At 44.6% G+C, this 26,909-nt stretch overlaps 1 protein-coding gene across 3 annotated transcripts in view; it reads right to left on the bottom strand.

The window, feature by feature from the left end:
* The window catches only part of arid1ab (AT rich interactive domain 1Ab (SWI-like)), a 73,064-nt gene that overhangs the window by 7,967 nt on the left and 38,188 nt on the right, over positions 1–26,909 (bottom strand). For 2 of the 3 annotated variants that reach the window (XM_047383432.1, XM_047383435.1), the window contains exons 5-12: positions 6,415–6,655; positions 6,199–6,288; positions 3,901–4,071; positions 2,774–3,074; positions 2,196–2,341; positions 2,004–2,101; positions 1,716–1,925; positions 1,413–1,617 (exon numbers count right to left, since the gene is read on the bottom strand). In XM_047383432.1, coding sequence (XP_047239388.1) covers positions 1,413–1,617; positions 1,716–1,925; positions 2,004–2,101; positions 2,196–2,341; positions 2,774–3,074; positions 3,901–4,071; positions 6,199–6,288; positions 6,415–6,655 — 1,462 coding nt within the window. The remainder of the gene's footprint in view (positions 1–1,412; positions 1,618–1,715; positions 1,926–2,003; positions 2,102–2,195; positions 2,342–2,773; positions 3,075–3,900; positions 4,072–6,198; positions 6,289–6,414; positions 6,656–26,909) is intronic. The other variant, XM_047383433.1, reaches the window with a different exon arrangement.

Genomic DNA, 26,909 nt, shown 5'->3' with positions numbered 1-26,909 from the left:
GAACAATGGTATAACATTAGGCATTTTGGCAGCAGTAAAATCTTTCTTGTTGTCTTCTGCTTATGCGGGACCGAATCGCGGGGGCAGCAGTCTCAGCAGAGACGCCCAGACTTCCTTCTCCAGCTCTTGGGGAAGCTGAGGTGTTCCTAGGCCAGCTGAGAGACATTGCCCCCCCGCCCTCTACCTCCTGACTCTGACCGATTACTGATTGAGGCCATAGAAGGCAGGAGTCAGCCATCTGAGGGAGTGAGAGAGAGAGTGTGTGTATGTGTGTGTGAGAAAGACTGAGTGATGGTTTGTTTGTGTTGTGAGTGTGTGTGACATAGTATCGCTCATCCTTAACTTGAGCTCAGGACTTCTTACTATTAGCACGGCAGTTTGATGAGTCACAGGTTCCCATTCATTGAAACGACACACACACAAACACACACAGTTGGGGTCACTGGCAGGTCACATTTATTCACATTTTCTCACATCAGCCTCTTCAGTTCTCACACTGCCTCTCCACCCCTCCCCCCTCCCCCAGGGCAGGGATTTCCTTCTACTAAAGATGAAGGGGCGGGGGGGTGAGGGGGTCTTGTAAGGATTTAAAAAAAAATTGCCTATGTAGCACAGCAAAAACAGAGAGAAACGCCCTGAAACCCCATTCATCATAGTCCTGATCTCCAGGGACTGACGCTGTGTTGCTGTGGCTCTGGGCCAAGCACAGGAAGCCAGGAGACACCACTGATAGAGCACTGCTATCGCCAGATCACCTTATGGCCCCACGTGGTCCTCCCGCCACACCACCTCTATGCCCAGATCTTCTTCCTGTTGCCAGCTGACAACCCCCACATTGCCTCTTGCAACAACAACCCGACACTGACTCAGAGCCCAGTGTCTGACGGGCCTGGGTCCCAGCCAGACTGAAGCAACACGTGGTTGCTCCTGGTGTTGTTGCTTCCTGGCAGCTACAACACACGTTCATCCAAAACAAACTGCTCAGAAGGAACAGCATGGCCCTTAGCAGACCACTGCCTTTTCTAACCTGACCTACACCCAACACTGACGGTTGGTTAAAATAAGAAGCATTTCCAGTGTGAGAAAATGCAGGACTTCCAACATAGGGATTTTTATTTGTAGAAACAGAGTGCTGCAACAGAAGTCACCGTTACATACATGACAATAAAGTTAGATATTTTAGGGTACCTTGCAGTTTGTCACATTAGAGCCACATACTTTTATGCATTTGGTTTGGATTCTATGTGCTAGAGAAACACAAACTAGTGCGTAATTGTCAAATGGATGGAAAATGATACACCATTTTCAACATGTTTTGAAAATAAAAATCTGCAAAGTCTGCCGTGGTTGTAACGTGAAAACACTAACAGGGACTGAATACTTCTGTGGAATAATTTGACAGCAACTCTGACCTGGGCTCGGGGGCTGGATCTTGGGCTGGTTCTTTTTTGTGTCTGTATTGAAGAAGTCCGGGGGCGGGTCCTCGCCACGCTCAATCTTACACTCAAAGGCATATAAACACTGGATGTACTGTTTCTTGAGCGAGCTGGCCGCACTGCTCGACGTGCCCACGTTTAGACTGGTGGCCAGCTCCCTCCACTTCTTATTCTTGTTTACCTGGCGTGAAAGAAAGAATGGAGGGAGAAATCCCAGGTTAGATGTACTGTACTAAACCAAGATGTTTACGCTGAATTCGTGCAAAACTGCTGGCAAACCTGGGTAAGGCCGCCGATCTCTTTGACGGACACGTAGAGGCGGAAGAGATCGAGAGGTTTGCGGCCCACAGCGGGCAGATTGCTCATGCCCATGGCCTTCTCCTCAGCGAAGGCCAGGTATCGGTCCACCCACATCTTCCTCTCCGGCTCTGGGCCCAGCTCATACAGCCGGGTGATCTTCTCATTGGTGATGGTGGAAGAACTGGACTTCTAAAAGACAACACAGATAATCCATAGGACGGAGGAAACACCATGAATGAAAAACGTCAACTAGACGATGATTCTTACCTTTTTGGATTCAGGTTTTGGAGTCCCATCAGCTTTGTTGTTGACCTTTTGGGTAGGGTTCATTTTGTCCATGCCAAACTCAGAACCAGGTGCTATCCCTTAGTGTTTGGGTTCAAGAGAAAAACATAACCATATAAGAGCAAGTCTTACAGCAGCCACACTACCATCTGATCTATTGTAAGTTAGACTCACCGGGGGTGTTGTTGGCCATGTTCCCACCCACTGGATAAGGCCCCGGCCCTCCCTGGTTCATTACACCGTGCATGCTGTTCATACCTGGGCCATAGGGAGGTCCTGGTCCCAACATACCCTGGGACATGTTAGGATAGCCTGGGGGCCTAGAGAAAATATAGCTTATTTTAACCGTGTGCATCTTAGGACTTACCTGATAAATCTAAACCTACATATACAAGACTTCAGACTGGTATTCTCATTGTTACTTTCACAGTGTTAAATTTATTTTCGAAGAAAGGTCAATTTACTTCATGACATGTGCTCTGCACCCTGACTCTGTATCCTTGCTTTTAGGGATGGTGTCATTCACTGATTAGCTGACCACTGCCACTCTTCACATTTGCACCATTGACTCTGCTGCACACTCAGGCACCAAACTGAACAACAGACTGGGTTGCATGTCTTAAAGAGGCAGTCATCTCTCATGGTCACACAAACAGGCTCAACACACACTCAGCAAATAGATGGGATTCATTCTCCAAGCATGAGACTATGAACGCACAGAGATGCTCTGGCCTGTTAGAAAAAGCACCCACCTGTTGTGTATGGAGTTTGCAGGACCGTGGTGCATGGTGGGGCCCCCATCCTTTCTGTTCATGCCTGGAGGGGGGCACATGCCGGACCCCACCTGAGGAGGCATGCTTCCTATGTTGGCACCCATACTGGGAGCGTAGGGCCGAGGACCCATCTGCCCCGGACCTATCCTTCCGGATGGCATACTTCCATATGGAACCCCACTGCCCTGACCCGGCATGGGGCTCATGGAGCTGCCCATTCCGGTTCCGCTGGGGTAGTTAGTGTTGGGCATCCCTGTGTAGCCTGGCTGCCTGGGATAACCTGGAAGGATTATGGATCACATTTAGGTGTCAAATGTAGTCATGTCTGCTTGTTCAGGCCATCCCAGCAGTGGTTCTGTAAAACAAGGCTAACTCATATTCATTTCTTCATGATGGGAGTGTTTCACAGGCTCGGCTCTAAATTTAAATCTGTGTTGCCTGTTCTGACAAGCCGCCTGATGAAACAGGCTTTATCTGGCCTCCGCCGCATGCTGACTCATGGCAGAACTTCTTCACAGAACACTGAAACCATTTCAGACTTCAAAGTGAAGCGATATCATCAATCAAACAAAAAGGCTATAGTTGTTCTATGCCGGCTGGAAATCGTTCACACGGTTTTCAGCATTCATAAAAACACAGAGAAACCCTGCTTGGCATGACTAAGCAGATCCAGAGTCAGATCCAGGCATGATTACTGGTGTCAAGATAAACCAAGGTTTACCAGGTTACCTTACTTCCTCAACTTGTAGTTAGCCGAGTAACTTAAGTTGACATATATATTGAATTCATCTTGGAGCTTTTTGACTCTGGCAGGAGAGGAATTAGCTTTCACCCATAGGTTTAACTTTAACACCACAGCATGTACAGATTTAACATATAACTTAATAAAGTTAATATCTATTATGGGAAATCTGGACTCATTTCAGTCATCGTAATGCCTAAACATCATAGTGATTAGCAGCCTATTTTCTTTCTGTCAAGTTTTAAACCGATGTCGTGAAAAGTGTTGCATTTTCTTTCATAGTTGCGTAGGAATAGTTAGAACTCAACTCTAACTGCTGCTCTATATTTAATTAAGCAATCACACTGTCACAATCAAGCCTCACCTTGTGGGCCATACTGCCCCCCCTGAGGGCCATAGTTTCCCATAGTATTGTTCTGGGGATATGGTCCCATTCCACTATGTATCTGGCCTCCTGAAGACTGGCGTGGGGATAAGGCAGAGCCAGGCTGTCCAGGGGACCCATACGGAGGCATCTGAGGGTTACGCATGTACACTGGAATAGATCCAGAGGGAATGGTCACTCAGGTATGAGACAGGACACAGCCCACAGAAACATGTTCAAGCAGCAGTGAAAAAATGCATCAGTTGGTTCGACACTGAATCCTGCACAAAACAGCTGAACCAAACTTCTTTGTTCTTTTGGCAGGAACCTCAGAATGAGTGCAAATGCATCCAGTGGCCAAAGTAAGACCCTCTGAGAGCTTAGACAACCACTGACCGAGACTGCTTTAAAGGATTCCTCTACGCTCTTTTCCCTTGAAAGCACTATATGAATAAAAGTGGCATGGCTCAAGACTTTTGCACAGCAATGAGCTGACATCACAGTGTGGTTAAGAACGTTGCTCATTATTTTCCTCATACAAAACAAAAACTAATAATGTGTCTGATTGCTGCCCTCTGACCTGGCAAGCAGAGTCTCATTTAAAGGCACAGTCCCCAAAAGTCTTTACAGCAGAGGAAAAACACGCAAACATTCAAGAAACAATGTGCCACAGCAGACCACTGAGTGTTCACACTATTTAAAGAAACAGACAAATACCTTGTTAAAGTAACTGAAGGTTCAACTGGACCGAAACTGCAAGTCAAACTCTCGGACAAGTAAATCCAGATCAGTTTAATCAAAGTTTGTGTAGATACGGTAGATTAGAGTGAAACTAGCCTCTGCTCTCTGTGCTTCGCCCACAGATCATCGCTGTGGGATCTGACTCTGAGGTAAATAATGAAGGCGGTATATAACAGCGTGAGCACAGATCCAAATGCCGTCAGTATTTATGATACACAAAACTACAAAGTTGGACATGTCTTCTGGAAAATTACTCAATTGTTTCAGTCTCAGGGTTCCCACACATGTTCCCCATAAACAAGCTGATTTTCAGCTCATTCTGGATGTTTAACGCGGTTCAGTTTATTTAGATTTCCCACTATATTTGGGGTTAGGTAACAGTGTATTTCAAGCATTAAACCCAGGATCTTTTTCACCTTGTCATCTTCAGATACTGATGTTCTCAACTCATTATGGGATGAGACTTAATTTCTCAGCTTTTTTTCCCTGCGGTAAGACTTTAAGCTCGTTTTGCTCTGATGATTGTTTTAGTTATGGAGACATTAAAGCTCAAATTCCTGAGATTAGGGGGAAATCTGTTGATTTTAATCGAGAAATCACAACACCGATGCTTGCACCTTGTTCTCACTAAACATATTTATCCCAGATCCATCCATCACCTTCAGATCAGTCTAGAGTGTCACAAAAATGACACGAAACAATGAAAATAGATAATCTGTTATCCTACAGTCAGTGGCTGTATGGAATCTGAGATACCTGTAACATAACCTATGTTCAATCAGCCTAACAATCAATCACTATCTTCAACAACCTAATTTTAAACAGGCAGATCTTTAGTTGTAGAAAATGGAGGAGTCTGGAAAGAAATGCTTTCCTAGAGCCAATTCAATTGTTCCCACACTGATCCTGTACTTTTTAAGCCTGTGGAGAAAGGCTGTAGTCTGAGGTAAAAGGTCAACATAAAAAGTCCAACAAGTATGCTACGATTGAACTGACTTTGTAAAGTACCTTGAGATGACGTGCTGTGAAAGGCGCTATATAAATGAAACTGAATTGAATTAAGACTCCTAAAGAAATCTGGCATACTGGAAGTGGTGTAGACTCAGAGTGACTCCGTGCGCACTGTCCACAGATGTCTGAGGTTTCATAGTCGAGCGTACCAATTTCCTAAATTTCTGGTGATAAATTCCTATATTTCCCACACTTTCTGCCATGACTTAATTGGATGAGGTAGAGCTAATTTGCCTTGCAGCTTTGGGAAAACAACAAGAAAAAAGGGTGATGTTAAAGGTTAATAAAGCAGATTAGGGATGAAGAAGGGGAATGCACCTCAAGTACTCCCGACTATAGGAGCCTTTAGAAACTAAAGAGCGGCACGCTGCCACCTATTCTAATGGAATCTGTCATTTCTGATCAATGAATACATTTTCCCTCATTGCTTACATGAAGTGACGAGGACAGAGGTCCAGTTAAAAGCCTAATTACACTGTAATTGTAGCTGGTGGATATAAACTGATGGAAAAAATTCATTTTTATTTTAGTTCCAGAGGCGCTCACCTCTGTCCGGGCCCATGGCTGACTGGTTCATGGAAGAATGCATCATGTTGTCTGACTGGACGCTGGGTGGCCGGGGCGGCATCTGGTTACCTATGGGACAGCAAAGACACATTGGCTCAACAAACCGTCTTCACCATTTACAACTCTGTAGTTTATCAAAGTTTCTAAAAGCTCAGCTTCAAACACTCTTTTCATTGAGACAACTAAAGTATCTACCTGGTACAGCAGCTGGGGAGAGCGGGCCGGTGCGAGATGGGGTCACACTGGCCGGGGAGCCAACGGGTGACGGCGAGGGTCCACGTATGCCAGGCAGGTGGGGCGGGGTGTGCGGGGAAAAAGGCGACTGGGCCGGGTTGCTCTGCTCACCCTGACTGCTGGACACCCCGGAGGTGCTGACGCCTGGACTTAACACCGCCTCGGTGCCGGTGGGCAGGTCATCGATAGAGCCAGAGAGATCCTGGTTACGAGGTGGTTTAGAGACAAGTTAGGTCATAAAAACATCATCATTTCTATCACTGAGCTCTGCTTTTAAATAAGACAGAGGCTCACACATAGACATGGTTAAGGCTCATTAAACAAACGATTTTAAAGCATTCTGCTGTCTGATTACTGAGCTGCTGGTGTTTAGCTCAAACCTGGAACAACACAACACATCAACATTTCTCTGGCAGAAACTACAGCAGCACATGTGGCTAAACAAAACCAGCAGGTTACAATAAAATTATAAAATATGTCTGGGTTTGGTTACCCTGAAACACGTGAAGCTGAACTCATCACTGATGTGTTCCAGAAATCTCTCCCTTTTTTAAGAGGTGTGTCTGTGTCTCTCATACATGACTCTAGTTTCTGCTTAAAAATGCTCCACATTCCTCCAGGAATTCTGATAATGATCCATGTTGGCAAAGAAAACCCCGTCTGTAGGAAAAGGAGGGGGTGGGGGCCGGGAAGGGGGCTTTTGAAGCAAGTCATCTCAGGAGGCAGCTGAAATAACTGGTGTTGGCCGCAGACTCTGCTGCCATGTGGTGTTGTTATTGAGCCTCGCTGGCTGGGACACAAAAACAGGGAGGCGGGCGGGAAGGTAGGAAGGCAGCGATTGTGTTTGTGGGAAGGTGAGTGTTTACACATCGGCCCGTCACGTGGAGAACATGTGCTCGCTCAGAAATGCAAGCTCATCTGCCTGTCACACTAAAGGAGGGGGAAAAAAATCAGAGAGCGGAAGGGATGAAGGGAAAGAAAAAAGCATGCTTTGGAAAGTGGCCAAGTATTCCCATAGAAATCTCACACACACATGCTGGCTGCAGCCCCGAAGCCGGCGGTTTTGCACTTGAAACGGCGCCCGTTGCTATTTTTGGGATGTGACCTGATGGAGGAACCCCAGAGGGAGTGACAGGAGGAGAACGCTGATTCAGAATCCACCCTCCCACCACCACTCCACCCTCACCCAGTTGCCTCTGCCCTCCCTCACTTCTACGAAAGCACAATCTCCATGGTTTCCTGACCTGAACGGGGAATGTGGCTTCTAAAAAACCCATGCAAATAACGCTGCGGGGGGGATTTAATCACAAGTCTCACTCCAAAGTGATTTTAACAAATATTCATGAACGCAAAACAGGTCAGAACAAGAGATCTCTGTGTAGCTGGAGATCTGAGCCCACTGAAACAGACAGCAGAGTTCAAACAGCACAACTTTGCAACCCTGGTGAGTTTTTCCAGCAGCCAGCCTGGTCAGCTGACTCCCACCCACCACTCAATTTCTCTGTTTCCAACCAGCACCAAACCAACTCTGAGGAGACATCACAAGACCGGTCATCTGACAGAGGGCTCAGTCTGTGCCGACCACAAAGACCACCTCTTCAGCAGCAAAGCTCGCTTTCTCAGCGACAGAGACCCAAATTCAGACGCAGACCAAAGAGGCCAGGCCTCATTTCATGGAGCTATGCCTAGAAATGACACATCTGCAGGAGCTTAGTCTGCAGTGCTTTGCAGGACTAGTCCAAATGTGTATTGTATCTTTTCATTGGACAACATTGAAGATATGACACTTTACATAACAGTCAAACAGAGCCATTATTGTCAAAACCATTGGCAACAAAAGTGAGTACCGTATTTTCCGCACTATAAGGCGCACCGGATTATAAGGCGCACCTTCAATGAATGGTCTATTTTAGAACTTTTTTCATATATAGGGCGCACCGGATTATAAGGCGCATAGAATAGTAGCTACTGCAGTCAAACGTTTGACTGGGGTTGCGTTATGCATCCACTAGATGGAGCTGTGCTAAAGAGAATGTCAACAAAACAGTCAGTCAAACTTTATTAATACACTACAAACCAGCGTTCTGATAACTCCATTCACTCTCATGGTAAGGTCTCCTCTACATAGAATTCTATTGAATAGAGCCAACCGCACGTTAGGAATGCATTGGAGTCTATGAAGTTGAAGTTGAAATCAAACGTTAGTTAAAACGTGAAAGGGAACTTTTCCCTGATTCAGTAAACACGTAAAAGAAACAGTTTGATGCACTAAATCAAACGTTAGTACTGTTAACCTTTCCTGTTTCTGTCCCCTGACCGTAGTCTGATGACACAGGGGAGACGCTTTCTCCAGGGCCGAAGTTACTAGTTTCCTCGGGGTTAACTCCCTCACTCATACGTTGCTGAGTTGAGCATGAAGAAACAGCATCAAAACACTGAGTTGTTGACGAGATTCGGGGTTCTTTTTAATGACTTTGCAGCACGTAAAAACACAGGGCTTACAGACTCATACACCACTGCTCCGGTCGCCGTCTCTACCCACCCCACACACACAATAATACCGACGTCACTCCTTCACTCTTGATTCTCAGCTACGGCAGCACACAGCGCCACCTCTGTCCGGAGGAGTAATGTCAACATCTTCCATACACACACACGAAACATACACCCCACACACTGAGCTTCTAATCACATATAGTTCAGGCAATTCCTGCAACAGTACATTCAAACGTTATACACACACAAATGGTGTTGGACTAGGAGTAAGCACGGTACAGGTACCGCTATTACTTCGGCGACGCCCCTGACTACGGTAGCCGTAATGCTGCAAGCGGTGCGGCTACCAGTCGTACTGAAACATTTTGACAGAGCGCCGTGTACAACCAGTATGGATCAACCAATTAACCAATTGATCCATATATAAGGCGCTCCGGATTACAAGGCGCACTGTCATTTTTTGAGAAAATTAATGGTTTTTAAGTGCGCCTTATAGTGCGGAAAATACGGTACACCCCTAAGTGTAAATGTCCAAATTGTGCCCAAAGTGTCGATATTTTGTGTGGCCAGCATTATTTTCCAGCACTGCCCTGGGTCATTGGGCCTGGAGTTTACTAGAGCTGATATAACATATTTACAAAACTGTGTACTTACTTTTGTGAGATATGTTAACTCTTGAATTACATTTCTACAGTTCATACATCCTTCCTCTTATCCTCAGAACGAAACTCAAGTAGGAGGGACAAAGGGACGAGTTGACATGGAGCTGCCCAGACTAACAGCTGTTACCCACCAAACTTGTTTACAGTCGCTTTATTCAGCCAAAATTATTATAAGAAGCAACTAAGAACAATATTAGGCACCACAGGTGTCTGTTTTTAGGAATGAGCTCTCGTCCATCCATGCTCTATTGCCAATTGTCCTTGCAGGTTGCTGGTCCCTATTGCCAGTGGTCACTGGGCAAGAGATCACCGATCCATCACAGGGCGACACAGAAATACACAGGGCAAGCAACCATGCACACACACACACACACACACACACACACACACACACACACACACACACACTCATAACTAAGGACAAAACAGAGACCAATTAACCTAACAGCCATGTTTCTGGAAAGTGGGAGTTCCCGGAGAGAACCCAGGCATGTACGTGGAGAACATACAAAATCCATACAGAAAGACCCAAGTCTGGGATAAGAACCTTTTTGCAGCAATGCAACCATGCTACCAACAGCGCCGTAGTGCAACCAATGAATGGGCTCTCTATAATCATATTTATCCTTTCAGAGTTAATGGTTGGAAATGAAGCCTGAAGGAATGACCTAAGCCCCGCCTCCTCCTTCTGACAACCGCCCCACGAGCCACTCTGCTTTTCACTTCAGTTCACTTTATGTATATAGAGTCAATTCAATCCAATCATGCAGATATATTCCAAGTCAAGGACAAACGTTCCAAACTGATTCCAGTTATCAAACAATCCAGCCCAGTTCAGTTCTTTGAACCCATCTTTGGTTGTGTTACTTTTGGTTGAGTAGGGAGTTCCCGGTAGTCCTGTTTTTTAGTTGTTATGTTTGGATGGGCAGGGAAGAAGTCCGGATCCAATTCGGCTAGGACTCCTCCTCCTGTCGGTTTGTTTGTGATCATAATTTTCATTCTACCCGAGTTCAACCAATGCCACTGGTCTGGACTTCACATAAAAAAGCATCACTTGAGCCACGTTAATTCATGGACCGTAACAGACGATCATTTTCAGTCCATTCCTGTTAGAACTGAGAAATTGAACAAATTCAACAAATCTCTATAAAGGCTCAAATTGCTGTGTTAAAACCACATGATTTTAGAGGACAGCTGCAACATTTTGTCAACAAATACTATTATAAGTAGCAATTAAAGGGATTCAGGTTAAATGGCTAAAACTGATCCACTATTTTCTTGTTTTCTTATTGGTGAGGTATATAATACACACCATAATACACGATACAACCAGTTTTAAACTGGCTCAGAATCTGTAAAAAAAGTTGTAAGTGTGCTCATTCTTGAAATGTCAACAAAAATAGAGTAAATAAAATGAGTAAAAATTGTTCCTCTCTAGTTGTAGGAAAGACCTCCCAGTGAGACACAGTGGAACCTGTTCCCACAACCTGAAGAAACAGAAGAGTTCATAAAAGTTTGAAGCAGATCTGGAAACAGATTTTATGTTGAAAGGTTTTACTTTTTAGATTTGGCCCAGAAGAGCAGCTGGTCCCTTCCAGAAGGGACTACAGGTCCTTCTCAAAATATTAGCATATTGTGATAAAGTTCATTATTTTCCATAATGTCATGATGAAAATTTAACATTCATATATTTTAGATTCATTGCACACTAATTGAAATATTTCAGGTCTTTTATTGTCTTAATACGGATGATTTTGGCATACAGCTCATGAAAACCCAAAATTCCTATCTCACAAAATTAGCATATTTCATCCGACCAATAAAAGAAAAGTGTTTTTAACACAAAAAACATCAACCTTCAAATAATCATGTACAGTTATGCACTCAATACGTGGTCGAGAATCCTTTTGCAGAAATAACTGCTTCAATGCGGCGTGGCATGGAGGCAATCAGCCTGTGGCACTGCTGAGGTCTTATGGAGGCCCAGGATGCTTCGATAGCGGCCTTTAGCTCATCCAGAGTGTTGGGTCTTGAGTCTCTCAACGTTCTCTTCACAATATCCCACAGATTCTCTATGGGATTCAGGTCAGGAGAGTTGGCAGGCCAATTGAGCACAGTGATACCATGGTCAGTAAACCATTTACCAGTGGTTTTGGCACTGAGAGCAGGTGCCAGGTCATGCTGAAAAATGAAATCTTCATCTCCATAAAGCTTTTCAGCAGATGGAAGCATGAAGTGCTCCAAAATCTCCTGATAGCTAGCTGCATTGACCCTGCCCTTGATAAAACACAGTGGACCCACACCAGCAGCTGACATGGCACCCCAGACCATCAATGACTGTGGGTACTTGACACTGGACTTCTGGCATTTTGGCATTTCCTTCTCCCCAGTCTTCCTCCAGACTCTGGCACCTTGATTTCCGAATGACATGCAGAATTTGCTTTCATCCGAAAAAAGTACTTTGGACCACTGAGCAACAGTCCAGTGCTGCTTCTCTGTAGCCCAGGTCAGGCGCTTCTGCCGCTGTTTCTGGTCCAAAAGTGGCTTGACCTGGGGAATGCGGCACCTGTAGCCCATTTCCTGCACACGCCTGTGCACGGTGGCTCTGGATGTTTCTACTCCAGACTCAGTCCACTGCTTCCGCAGGTCCCCCAAGGTCTGGAATCGGCCCTTCTCCACAATCTTCCTCAGGGTCCGGTCACCTCTTCTCGTTGTGCAGCGTTTTCTGCCACACTTTTTCCTTCCCACAGACTTCCCACTGAGGTGCCTTGATACAGCACTCTGGGAACAGCCTATTCGTTCAGAAATTTCTTTCTGTGTCTTACCTTCTTGCTTGAGGGTGTCAATTGTGGCCTTCTGGACAGCAGTCAGGTCGGCAGTCTTACCCATGATTGGGGTTTTGAGTGATTAACCAGGCTGGGAGTTTTAAAGGCCTCAGGAATCTTTTGCAGGTGTTTAGAGTTAACTCGTTGATTCAGATGATTAGGTTCATAGCTCGTTTAGAGACCCTTTTAATGATATGCTAATTTTGTGAGATAGGAATTTTGGGTTTTCATGAGCTGTATGCCAAAATCATCCGTATCAAGACAACAAAAGACCTGAAATATTTCAGTTAGTGTGCAATGAATCTAAAATATATGAATGTTAAATTTTCATCATGACATTATGGAAAATAATGAACTTTATCACAATATGCTAATATTTTGAGAAGGACCTATAGAATCAGATCAGGGACAACATGTGAGAAGCGTGGCCTCTCCTGTTTAATGCAAACATGAACGTTTGTTAAGAATAATAATACATAATTCAACAGTAACACAACTAAATGTAATCCAGAAAAACAAGGTTATTTTCCTCGATGTGAAGACAACAGCTCCAAACAAACCTATCTCAGAGCCTACAGCAGCACATATCGTATGCACGGCTTACAAAGTGAGCTCTCTTGACATTCTGTAAATATCTGACAGCTCTGATTCCTCAGCCTGGCTTGGCAGAAGCATTGTATACCACACACACACACACACACACACACACACACACACACACACACACACACACACACACACAAGCTCCTACCTACTCCTACTCTGCAGTCATTGATTTTTCCTAACTCAATACTGCACAGCACCAGCCTGTTCTGCTGACTGCACAAGCCGGACAGCGAGGGGTGGGGGCAGAGCGAAGGGATGGAGGGAGGTGGAGGGGGGACAGTTGATGCTGAGGCCCTTCTATTCAACTGTCATTATTAGATGGCAAATGTTGAGGAAAACGCATGAGCTGAGGGGTGGCTACGTAGGACTGGTTTGTATGTGTGTGTGTGTGTGTGGGGGGGGGGGGGGGGGGGGGGGGGGGGGTGATAATAAGCTCTGAAGAGGGTCACAGCAACATCATCTATGGTTATTACAACAAGTAATGATGTGAGTTTAGTAAAAAGTAATATATTTTTTTAAATGTTCAGGAAAAATGAGTAGCCTGTGTTGTGGAGAGGAGGAGAGAGCTGCAGGTCTCGTCTGTAGGAGCCTCTCTCCATGGCAGCCATTTTGTGCCTTTCCCAGCTCTGCCTAACATGGAACTACAGGGCTGAGAACTGCTAAACAGGTTTTATCATCTCTCAACAGCCGAGAAACCCCCCAAAAGACCTGCTTGTGTGTAGAAGATGTATAAAAAGCAGTAAAACCCGTCAATGTAGGGGAATTTAGTAAATAGATGCTTTTTAATGTTTCCCACTATTTCCAATGTTCTCCACTGCTCCTCTCAGTGTGCCTGTGCTGTCTCTGAGTCATCTCCTAAGCTCTCCGCCGTCCTAATGTATTCCATTTGCAGATTACTTTACTGAATCAATCAAGCCTGAACAGAGCCATTAGTCCGCCGTGCCGGCCGCCTTTTACCCCGTCGTTCTTTTTTTTATTCCAAAGTGTGAGAAGCAGAAAGCAGGAGCGAGGAGGCAGTAATGGAAGGTATATCTTGAAAGTGTGACTGTGACCAGTAGTGTAACCAGAGCAGGTGCTGCTGGGGTTGTTGGTGGTGGAGGGAAGAGTTCATCCTTAAGTCTTATACGTCAGCGTTCCATGAACCTAGGCTAGAAGACTTCCTTTGTTTTCAGATGTCCAGATGCTGAAATACAAAATCTTGCAAGTGTATTCACACTGCTTGAACATTTTCACATTTGTCAAGTTTTAACCAAACTGCAATGAATTTTATTGAGATTTTGGCTACACACTGTTATAGTTCAAAAAATAAATGGAAAATTAGACCAGAGCATGCAGAAAGCTATGTGCATCAGAAAACACATTACTCTTGACAAACCGTCCCAGTGGCGAAAAACATGGTAGTGGCAGCATCATGCCTCGGAAATTCGCCAATGCTTTCAGCTATTTTGAAAACAGAAAAAAAAATACGATTTTAGTCAGAAAATGGGCAAAGCTGGTAGAGGCATGCATTAAAAGATGGCTGTACACTTGGGGGTCTTAATAAAGATGCACACTTTTATTTGGCAAAAGAAACAAATCACATAAAATCTCTAGGAACCGCATCAAAGTCTGGTTATTTGACTAAATGTGAAAACGTTCTAACTTCACTGTGTACATTAAAGACTGAGCTCGCTCCAGGGTAGACACGTGCCTTATTAGGGGAGGGAAAAAACCTGGCCGCATCTCAGGTGCTGCCATGGTTACCATGATCCACGTGGTTGTCACATTAGAGCCAACATAACCCCCCGCCCCCCTCTGCTCCTCTGTCTGTCTCCGTGAGGCCTCCCTGCGTGCCTGGCAGGGTCACGGTGCAGTCAGCGACTACAAAAGAAGAAGCTTGTCATTGTTACAGGAAACGCAGAAGCACCAATCATCAAGCACTGATCATCCTCCTTCTCCTCCGTCACTGCATGCACTTTAATTACATACACATAGCCGCTAGGCCTTTTACGCTCAGGAGCCCTGAGACACACACACAGACAATGAGTGGACAAACAGAGGATTGGTCCAGAGTCCCTCATGTTTCTGTTTATTTTCTGACGATCTCTTCTCGTTCAGCAGTCACACAGGCTGAAGTAAGCTTTTGATATCAGAGAGGGGTCATGGGAAGAGTCGCGTCTTCTCTGTTAAGCACAACATCAAATGAAACTCTAAGCTCAGCTACTGAATGTGATGATTTGACACATTGTCATCAGAGTGTGATCGGCGCACTTCTGCCCACCATGTACAACAGATTAAATCAGAATCCAGCATGTTTAGTCCGAAAGCAACTCTGCAACTCCTCTAGCAAATATCAGGAGCAAATATCCAGAGCTTGTATAGGAAAAGTGACCTGTAGGAGACCAGCGTTCCCACCAGACATGCTGACGCATGAAGGCCTCAGAAGTCCACCAAGGGCTCGGAGAGGCAGTACCACCCCCCCACCACCCCCAAGTAGAGGTTTGCAGGCCTGAGCACAACCATAAGGGGGCACTCCCACCCCACTATGAAGGAAAGAAATGGAGAAAGGAGCTAATGCAAGGCAGTCCCCTGCTGGCAGCAGGAGCAGCAGCCATTACGGGCGTTCACTCAGAGCACAGGATGGAGAGGAAGTCCTCAGTCCATCAGTAATCTCAAACACAGATCAGATGATTAAAATGATCATGTCACAGGGCTTGGTGGGAAGCTTCCACACATGAGCTAGCACCTTAGGAGGATAACAACTTGACAAAAGGAACCAGGAACATCTAAAAGCAGTGAGAGAAAATTCAATTGGCCACTGCTGTTCTGTGCTTACATTCCTACCTGGGAAAAAAATGAAGGCTATGATGTATGACTCTTAATCAATAAGGAGGGAGTTTTTTTAAAGGATTCACATTTGCCTAATTGAGCTTCTCTGTGGGGGGGAAAAAAAAAAAGGGAAACACTTCAGCTGTCTGTGAAGCAGCCACAGAGATGCTGAAGAGGAGGAGGGTGGACATAGAGGGGGTGGGGGGGTTCTGATTGCTGTGAATAATGAGGAGATGGTGAGTATGTGTGTGTGTGTGTGTGTGTGTGTGTAGCGGTTGGGCCTTTTGTGGAGATCACAATAGTAGCAAGGAGTCCCAGGGCAGCACGCAGATGCCTCAAGTGAGGCAGGCAGCTGCCCCAGCCTGGGGTGAAGGGTGCTGGGATACGGAGGACCAGAGGGGTGAGGAGGTTGGGCTGTGGGGAGGCTCCAGACCCCTAGAGCCAGACTGATTGCTCTCCTGGACCAGTATGGCCCCTCCCCTCTTACTCTCATACAAATAACCCAATCTGAGAGGGGGAGCTACCGGAGCACATGACTATTGGTGAACTAACTAGGAAGAGGAAAGATGCTTACATGTATATAACATTGGTTTATTGCATAGAGTGAGAGTTAATGTGGAGATGCTTTTATCCATCCAGCCTCAGCGCCTTTTTTCCAGCTCACACAGGAGAAAGCAGAGGACAGACAGTGCTGCAGTCAGCCACAGTCTTTGTGCTGCAAAACTAGCTCAGCCCAGCAGAAATGGAGGCAGAGGGGAGGGGTGTGTGTGTGTGTGTGTGTGTGTGTGTGTGTGTGTGTGTGAGTGTGAGAGAGAGAGTGAACGAAAACAGCTAAACGAAAAGAGTGTTCTGGGTGTGTGTGTGGAGGAGCTTGGAGAGAGCGAAGCGCAGTTTTCTGCAGCTGAGAAACAGTCCAAAACAACACACTTCGTCAGCAGATTGAATTTTCTCAAGCACATTAATTAAAAATCATATAGAGGAAAGAAGAGAGAGGGCAGGGGAGAGAAACAGAAAAGAAGGGGAGGGAGAGAAAGCAGCGAGAGGCGCCCTGGAACCTGAATGAGACACGTCCACACAGGAAGCCAGGGCCCCAGAATAGCAACAGGAAGCTGGCCCCGGACTCTGAATGCTGTCAGCGTCAGAGCCTTCGCAAAGCAGGGCTGTGCTGCACAGCGTTATGAAAGCTGATTTACTGAGAGAGGAGAGCGAACAAGGCAGGGAGGGGGGCAGAGGGCACAGGCGAGGGAAAGAGAAAATGAGAATTTAGACTGAAAGAGGAATGAGAGAGAGGAGAAATATAGGTGTATTAAACATGGAGAAAAAATAAAAGCATGTAATGTAGGAAAAGCTACAGGGGGGGCTGGGCTGGAAAGGATGGGAGGAAAAAAAAAATCAAAGTGGGCCGGCCTTGTCAGGCTGATAGCTCCAGAGCTGTGTCGCAAAAACAAGCTTAGCTGCCGCAGGAGAACCGAGCTGGGCTGGGTTGGGCTGGGCTGAGATGGCAGCGCAGGATGGGGTGGTGGGGGGCGGTGAAATAGAAGATCCTTTAGTTTCACATCAGGGGGTTTGGTACATAAAATTAAAGGTCATTAAAGCAGGGGACCTGCTGATGGGATGCTGGTGGTCTATGAGCTTTGCTACTGCAATGAACAACAGTATTTCTCTGGGGTGGTCTCCAAACAGTAAATGATCCAGTAAGAAATTAAAGACTACAACACCTGAAATAACTTAACAGCAGGTGTTTTGGTATTTTAAGTATCTAAATAAAAAAATGAAGCAAAAGCTAAACTGGCTTATTTTGTCTTGTGTTAAAAAAACTCAATAATAAAAATATTGTATAAATCAGAACAAAGGTTCTGATCATATTTATGTTACAGCAACTGTGCATGAGAAGTGTGTTTAACTGCAAACAATCATCAAATGTTCTTTTTGTTTTATATTCATATAACTGAATCCGACTCATTCTTCTTATGCTTTTTTTCTGTATCAGATCCACAATCAAACTCTTATTCCCTGTGTTACTGAATGCACCATTTACCCTAACCCTAATTAGCAAATGCCCCGTAGCCATCACTAACAATAAAAGACTGGCCTGCATGGCAACCATTATAACCAGCCTATAACAGTTTGGAAAGAAAGGGAAAAAGTGAATATGCAATGAAAATATGAGATGCAACAAGAATTCAACAATCCGATCCTTTTCAGTAAAGTGAACACACATTATGTGTAAGGTCTAATAGCTCACAGTAACCATGGAAATCTTTGGTGAAGAAGTTGTTACTTCCAGAAATAATCACTGTAAAAAATATAGCAAAGTACAGAGTAACGGACAAACAGTGGAACCTGAGGTTTATTAAGCCTGAACACGAATTAAAATTGAATCTTATCTTGTTCCTATCTGAGGTGTATATGCACATGGAAAAAAGCTATTGACTTGTTGTCCCTTCAGGGAACTCTTTTGCACTGACTACTCTCAAAGTACACCCCAGTCAAAACTAAAGAAGCACATACAGTGGCAGAAGCAAAATCATATGGTGACTGGATCGGTCAAGTTCAGCTTGAGCGACCGATCAGAAACTCCAAAATCCCACCTTTCTCCAACAATGCATCATACATAAATGCTACCAGTTTGTGGTCATCACAACACTCTTTGGTGTGGAAGTTATTACTCAGGGAAGAAGACTCAGATATTTCCTATCCTGGGAACATTTTGTTGGTTTGGTTAAGTGGTGCATTGCACTGGCACCAAATTCAGCAGATAACAGGAAGGCTAAACAGAGAGGTTGCTCTGTTTTATTCCTTTTAACTGACCCTTGTCATGGTCCAAGCTAGAGTTGCAAATATTACAGCTTTTTGTAAATCTGTATTAGATGATACACACAGAAACGGAAAAATAGCAACGCTAACATAAGATGCTAAATGCTCAATAAAATGTCGACTTCAAATAATTTTCTCTTTGTTTTCTGCCCCAGACATATAGACTGCTCAAAAAAATAAAGGGAACACTTAAACAACACAATATAACTCCAAGTAAATCAAACTTCTGTGAAATCAAACTGTCTACTTAGGAAGCAACACTGATTGACAATCAATTTCACATGCTGTTGTGCAAATGGAATAGACAACAGGGGGAAATCTTTGGCGATTAGCAAGACACACTCAATAAAGGAGTGGTTCTGCAGGTGGGGACCACAGACCACTTCTCAGTACCTATGCTTTCTGGTTGATGTTTTGGTCACTTTTGAACGTTGGTGGTGCTTTCACACTCGTGGTAGCACGAAACGGATTCTACAACCCACACAAGTGGCTCAGGTAGTGCAGCTCATCCAGGATGGCACATCAATGCGAGCTGTGGCAAGAAGGTTTGCTGTGTCTGTCAGCGTAGTGTCCAGAGCCTGGAGGCGCTACCAGGAGACAGGCCAGTACACCAGGAGACGTGGAGGAGGCTGTAGGAGGGCAACAACCCAGCAGCAGGACCGCTACCTCCGCCTTTGTGCAAAGAGGAACAGGAGGAGCATTGCCAGAGCCCTGCAAAATGACCTCCAGCAGCCCACAAATGTGCATGTGTCTGCAAAAACGTTTAGAAACCGATTCCATGAGGATGGTATGAGGGCCCGACGTCCACAAATGGGGGTTGTGCTCACAGCCCAACACCGTGCAGGACGCTTGGCATTTGCCAGAGAACACCAGGATTGGCAAATTCGTCACTGGCGCCCTGTGCTCTTCACAGATGAAAGCAGGTTCACACTGAGCACATGTGACAGACGTGACAGAGTCTGGAGACACCGTGGAGAGCGATCTGCTGCCTGCAACATCCTTCAGCATGTGGGGTGGCATTTCTTTGGAGGGCCTGACTACCATTAGGTACCGAGATGAGATCCTCAGACCCCTTGTGAGACCATATGCTGGTGCGGTTGGCCCTGGGTTCCTCCTAATGCAGGACAATGCTAGACCTCATGTGGCTGGAGTGTGTCAGCAGTTCCTGCAAGATGGAGACATTGAAGCTATGGACTGGCCCGCCCGTTCCCCAGATCTGAATCCGATTGAGCACATCTGGGACATCATGTCTCGCTCCACCCACCAACGTCACGTTGCACCACAGACTGTCCAGGAGTTGGCGGATGCTTTAGTCCAGGTCTAGGAGGAGATCCTTCAGGAGACCATCCGCCGTATCATGAGGAGCATGCCCAGGCATTGTAGGGAGGTCATACAGGCACGTGGAGGCCACACACAATACTGAGCCTCATTTTGACTTGTTTTAAGGACATTACATCAAAGTTGGACCAGCCTGTAGTGTGTTTTTCCACTTTAATTTTGTGTGTGACTCCAAATCCAGGCCTCCATTGGTTAATAAATTTGATTTCCATTGATGATTTTTTGTTTGATTTTGTTGTCAGCACATTCAACTTTGTACAGAACAAAGTATTCAATGAGAATATTTCATTCATTCAGATCTAGGATGTGTTATTTGATTGTTCCCTTTATTTTTTTGAGCAGTGTATAATTGATGACCACTCATGGCAGGAAGGATAGCAACATTTTAATGCTGTTAACTATCTTCTAAGGATAAACTGTAACAGCTTCAAATTGGTATCAGCAGGTAAAGCTTTACAGAAACCTGAGACTGGGTACAAGCCAGCGAAATGTAACTACTGTGTCTTTGTTATTCATTTGTTAGCTTACACACATGGCCACCGAACCACAGTCAAACAGCAAACTATCAGAATTCCTGAGAATGAAACGGTTTTCTTTCTGAGGCTCGTCTGAGCTCCGCCATCTACATCCCTGATAATAAATGTATAATAAAGGGCTACAAGGACAGGCATTATGAAAGAGCTTTGATACTGTAGCTGTGTTTTATTCTGACAGAAGAATGGAGAAATGTCTGCTTCAGAGTTGGTAAAGGCAGAAAACTGGATTAATGACAGCTTAAGCACAACTACTACTATAGAGGAAATGTGGTATGTAGGGGATTTATCTCAGTGTTCACAGGAAAATAAAATCCACACAAAAGCACTTCATCTCCGCTCAAAAGTGAAAAACACTCCAGATGAAGATTGGATCTTATTTGCTAAGGCCAGAGTAATCAGAGAAACAAGGGCAGGAAGACAGAAAAACAAACTTGGGTGTGAGAGTGTGACCAACATGTGACCTTCCTCAAATCTGAAGCACTTTCAGGCATGTTAGAAGAGAGAAGCGCTACAAGAAGTGGGCGGTCCTGACTAGGATTAGCCCCTCAGGGTGTACAAAAGACTAGAGAGAGGACAAGAAGGAGATTTGGGGGGGGGAAAGTAGAGAAGGAAGGAGTGAAAAGAAGTAAATGTGGCCTGGTTGTTAGTGCCCTTCCTACGGGCTGACAACAAGAGGAAGTGTCACATCCAGTGAGTAGAGGAACCTGAAGTTAACAAAAGGCTGGTCTGCTTTACATCTGATCCAGGCCCGCCTTCCAAAATAAAAGCTCAAACCCTTGAACATTTCCATACCTTGTTCCAGCCACAAACTTAAATTTATTTTATTGGAATGTATGTGAAATAATAAAGTAGTGCATAACTGTGAAACAGATGGGAAATGATACAATAAAAATTTCAATGAGTCATTCTTCTTTCTAGTCAGATGCATGGAGACCATATGATATGTCTCTATTGTCTTGCTAGCTACAGATTATCAGTTGGATTTAGGTTTGGGCTTTGACTGGGCCATTCTAATAAATGAAGACCCTTTGATTTATGTTTAGGGTTGTTGTCTTCCAGTAAGGTAAACCTCTACCAAAGTCTCAAGTCTACTGCAGACCAGATCTTCTTCCCAGGATCAGCCTGTATTTAGCAATTCTGACCATCCTAGCTACAGATGAAATATTCCAACAGCTGCCACATTTCACCATGGGGATGGTCAGTGTGGGGTGAGGTGCAGTTAGTTTTTCTGTCACACGGTGCTTGGTCTGAAATGACCAGGGCACATTATTTCATTTGTTTGCCATGTCCCCTATTTTAATTGCAACAAATTGCCATTCAGACGTAAGGGGTTCTTTCGTTAATGCTTTTCTTCTTGCCACTTGTCCATAAAGGCCTGATTTGTGTCCTGTCAACAAATTCCCCCACCTGAGCTGTGGCTTTCTGCAGCTGCCTCAGAGTTACCAGGGCCTCTTCGCTGCTTCTCCGATCAGTGCTCTCCTTGCTGGGTATGTCAGATTACGTTGACCGGCCATTTCTCGAAATGTTTACGGTTGAGCATACTACTTCTATGCTGGAAGGGCTGAACAGAGCGCTGTGAGATGTTCAAAGCTTGAGATGTTGTTTTAAAACCTAAAAGGTTTAAAACACCTTTCTGTGTCCGTGTGGGCAAACCATATGAAACTCACAGACAAGCACATGCCCCTGTTACTTTTAGTCCAGCTGAACAACCGCGTTCTGCTCGGAGATATACAGTTTTTAATACGGCCTCCCAGGGGGTGATGATGTGCTGATTTATACACCGTCTACTCAGAGGAGAAGTAGAAAAATACCAAGAGTGATTTCTCACCTGAATATGAGTGCAGCTTTTGAATCCTTGTTTTTCCTGACAGATAAATGATCCACACTGGGAAAACAGCACTGCATTTCTCTAAAACCCCTTCTCCTGTTTCCACTCTTCCATGGACAATATGTTGTACTGGGTTTTATCTAAAGGCAACACAGTTCAAGGCACTCAAAAATGTAAACCACATTTCTCAGATTTTTATTTGCAAATAATTTTGAAAAATCATGTATAGTTTTTCATTACGCCTCACAATTACGCGCTATGTTGTGTTTGTCTAACACATGACGCATCACAAATCCGGTTTTAATGTCACCAAATGTGAAAACGTTCAAGGATGCGAAGGAGGTTTCGGTTATCAGATCCTGTACGGTTATAAAATACATTATTGTAGATAAAACATTGTTGCTTTGATAACAAAACTTCCAGACAATATTTCTTGAAAATGTGGCTGAGATGATTGAACTGAAAGCTCCCACAGGACCTCCATGAGACATTAACCAGCTGTTTTCACAAGCTGCCCAGCACTCCTTGTGAAGAGCAAAACCCTTCATGAGTAAAACTGCTGGAGAACCCTTTTAATCAGCAACTAGGGTTATTCATTACAGACTAAGTCAATAACATGACTTTTTGCTCTCCCTCCCCATAGCACTTTATTCATGTCCTTTCCCAGAAATGACACGAGTGTTTGGAGGTCACAAGGAGATTGGAAAACCTTCAGGATGTGTAGGATTCAACTGCATTACTTTGTGAGCTGCTGTCTCTGTAAGTTGCTCTAGGTGAGCTTTGTGCACTGACTGTACAAGAGATTTTAGTTCCCACAACAGTTAAACTGTACTTGTGTCCCAGTACCGGGGTGAAAACACACCAGGAACCAGTTCAGCCTGTTCAGCTAGTTCCACAACTGCTGCCTGTTTTTTACTCCCTCCTCCCTCCTCACCTTCTACCTGCAGAGCTTCAGTCAGGCTGACTGTTGCTCTCCTCCTGACTGCGGCCTCCAGGAGACGCTGAAACTCTTCTACAGCTTTACTCCCACCCTAACCGATGCTAGCTTTTACTGCGCCTGGATGAGGTGATGTCTGAGTGTTTGTCCTGATTAGCTGCTGCTGATCTGAGGCAGAAAAGAAGAAATGTGTCTATGGTTTACTGCATTAACCTGCATAGTGAACTTAATCAGGAAAAACAATTAGTTTGCATGTAGTTTGCAAGTGGTCATATTTAATAGTTCACCAGGCTTCTGAAGTTCCAACCTTTCGTTTGCATCTCTATCGCTGTCTCAATGAAAACTACAAATGAATTTAAACATTTTGTACCAGGAAAGAATAAAGCAAAGAATTGAGACATAACGCTCTAGATCATTAACTGTACTCCAACTAAGGTTTCAGTTAACACCTGGGAGGAGCTGGAATGCTAGTTTCTTTTTCAAACACTGTATTATTGGGGATGTTTTGTATTAATTCAGCTAAATAAGACATACAATTAGTAAACAAAGCATAATATATCCTATAAAACTATCCTTTAACGCATTTTCTCTAGGGATCCAAAGCAACAGGCAGGGTACACCCGAGACAGGTCACTGGTCCATATACAGAACAAGGATGGGAACCTGATCTGATCACAGTTTTGCCCCTTTTCCATTCATGATTCCAGAACCGGACGGATCCACTCTGCTCGACCTCGGTTTACTTGGCATAAAACATTTCCATAAACGGCTGTAGTTGGGACTTGAAGGTCCACCAACAGCCCTCAGCTTGGTGTGCTGTGTAAAGTAAAATTGACACTCACGTCTCACATCGTGTCGTCCAACAATGAGGTTGTGGAGTCCAGAACACCCTCCTGTCCGCAACTCGTTGGACAATGACCATATATGGTGTCCATGATAACAAATCACCACCATGGTGTTTAGTGTGACCAGCTCCAACCATTGTGTTCCCTAACATTTTAATACTCTCTGCTACCTCAGCGAACACCTCGTCATTTCTTGTCTTCCCATTGAGCTGCTGCTGAATATTTCAGTCAGATTCATACGGCCGACCACGCCCATGGCCAATCAGTGAACGGCAATCTGTTAAGGTTACATTTCCGCCCTTTCTTCACTACTGTTGGTCCCACTCTTGAAATTTTTTATGAACTTCTGTCTAAACTCAGGAACTGTGCCTGCTGCTGTTAGACCTGCTAAAAACTTTTCCATGACTCATCAGTTTGATTTCAGACCTATTTCGTATTTACCATTTCTCTCCACAATTTTTGAAAGAACATAATTTTTATACAATTACAACCTTGTTTTTTTTTTTTTTTTTTGAAACAAATGGTATTTATGAAAAATTATTTCATTCAGGTCAGCACTGAGACCACCCTGTTAAAATTACGCAATCACAAAGCTATGTCTATTGATAGTAAGTGCCCTGTAGTTTTGGTTCTGTTGGACCTTACAGCAGCCTTTGACACAGTGGACCATTCTGCCCTTCTGTCTTGTTTGGACCACTTTGTTGGTGTCTGTGGCACTGCACTGAAGTGGTTTACTTCTTATCTGACAGGCAGATCCTTCTCTGTCATGATCAATAATCTATCCGCCCCTCCAGTGTGGGGTGCCACAAGGCCCCATTCTAGATCCCCTTCCATGTTCTCTCCATATGCTGCCACTTGGGAAAATTATAACCTGTCCATCTGTAAAGACTTGTAACTGTTACAATAAGCCAACCGACTGCAACAGGTTTTCTCCATCTTGTTTTGACAAGAATACTGGGATTCTCAAAACTGTTATGCTGATTGAATTTCAATGCAGAAATGTCTTGGTGAACTCGTATTTAACTTCATGGTCGCAATTAAGAGTATGAATTAATCTTATGATATTAAACAGTTTTAATTCTTCTTGGCTTGAGATAATCCAGAACTACGAATATTACAAAAATGTTTGCTGCCGTTTTCTACATGAACATGTTGTTGGGCTACATGATCATCATAATGTATTTTTAACCCCAGCTTATTATCCTAAAGTGAGACCAAAACCAGAAAACTGGAGATGGGACTGGACATCCCAACCTCAGACCCTGCTATGTGGGAGTGTCTCAGCCATGTAACGTTATGGGCAGCATATGTATGAGGTAACGTCTTTGAAATATGTGTTTTGGATCAATGAACATTGAGTTTACCTTAAAATTCTGCTTACAGATGAAATATTTTCAGCTTTCTTTTTTTTGACAGAGCTCATCAAACAGTTGAATGCCAGATGCAGCAGATACCCCAGGTGAACATTAACTGAAAACACCTGTAGGAATCACAGCAGCTGTTTTTTAACTAAGGCTGTCAGGGGTCTGCTCCCAGGCTCTGTGCTCTAATCTGCACCCAGAGGTGTGCGCTCTGCAGGAATGGGTGGGAGGAGGTGGGAAAGAAAGGATTGGTTTATGTCTTCTGGAAGATTAATGCCTCTCTCAGCCTATCACACAGCACTAATAGGGAATCCCTGAGAAGTTAGAAGGGAAAAAGCAACATAAAAATAGCACTGGCCCAATGAGCTTGGCCCACAGAGAGATGTATAAATAAATAAGAGAAATAAATAAAAGAGAAGGGAAACACATCCTGAGGGCATCCCCTAATGGCGTAGACAGCTCTGCCTTTCATCCCTCCCTCCCTTCGTCTCAAGATCTCTAACTCCAACCAATCATTCACACTATTTAAAGTTATTTGCTAGCCGTCCCTCCAACCACCACCTTTCCTCCCTTTCCTCCTCGCCGGCTCCACTCTCTCACTTTCATTCTCTCGCATTAATGATCTCATTTCTCACTCTCCTTCCCTGAGGCCCAGAATGAGGTTAGCGCCACAGTCTGACCTATAAACACTGCCATGGAAACTGCAGCATGTTACAGCGAGGCACCTCTTTATCAGGGAGGGAGGGAGGGCTAGGGGCTTCTCTCACCTTTATCTTAGCCAGCAGGCTATCGCAAAACAGTTTCTCTTTGCTTCCTACACAAATACTTTGGTTCGCACTCAGAATATGTTGTCCCTTTAAGTCAGCAAAAACCTGCAGGCCTATCCACACATCAATCACTTCAAGCATCAGCCTCTTGGTGAGAGTCTCTATATTCCCTTTGTTTTGATCAAAACCAGGTAATGACTCAGAGAACGCACTGGAACATCCTTGGAGGAAGATCCCTCCTCAACAGAGGTGCAGAAGAGACGGAGAAGTGCTGGTGTCTAGAATAACTTCAGGATTTTAGAGTCTTTTCACTCCTGGCTATAAATTAGCAGGAATGTCAACACATTAAACAATAAAGTAAACAAAGATGGTTTACTGATTGCATAGAGCAGACTGATTAACTACTAGAGCTACACCAGGAAGACAGGTGGCAACCAGAATCGGATGACTTTCTGCTTGAAGGGCCTAGACTTGTGACTGGCTTGTTTTGTGGATCTGTGAGCGAACCATGTCTAAGCACTACAAGGCTGTCTTGACAGCAGCACTCTTTAGTGTGGAAGCTGTTGCTGAGTAGTGTTGGGCGGTAATAAGGTATACCTGCGGTATCTTTCAAAAGCAACGGTATCAGTT

Source organism: Girardinichthys multiradiatus, chromosome 13, assembly GCF_021462225.1.
Source record: "Girardinichthys multiradiatus isolate DD_20200921_A chromosome 13, DD_fGirMul_XY1, whole genome shotgun sequence".
NCBI classification, from domain to species: Eukaryota; Metazoa; Chordata; class Actinopteri; order Cyprinodontiformes; family Goodeidae; genus Girardinichthys; species Girardinichthys multiradiatus.
Note: the sequence above shows the minus strand (reverse complement) of the source record. Positions and strands in the feature narration are given on the sequence as shown.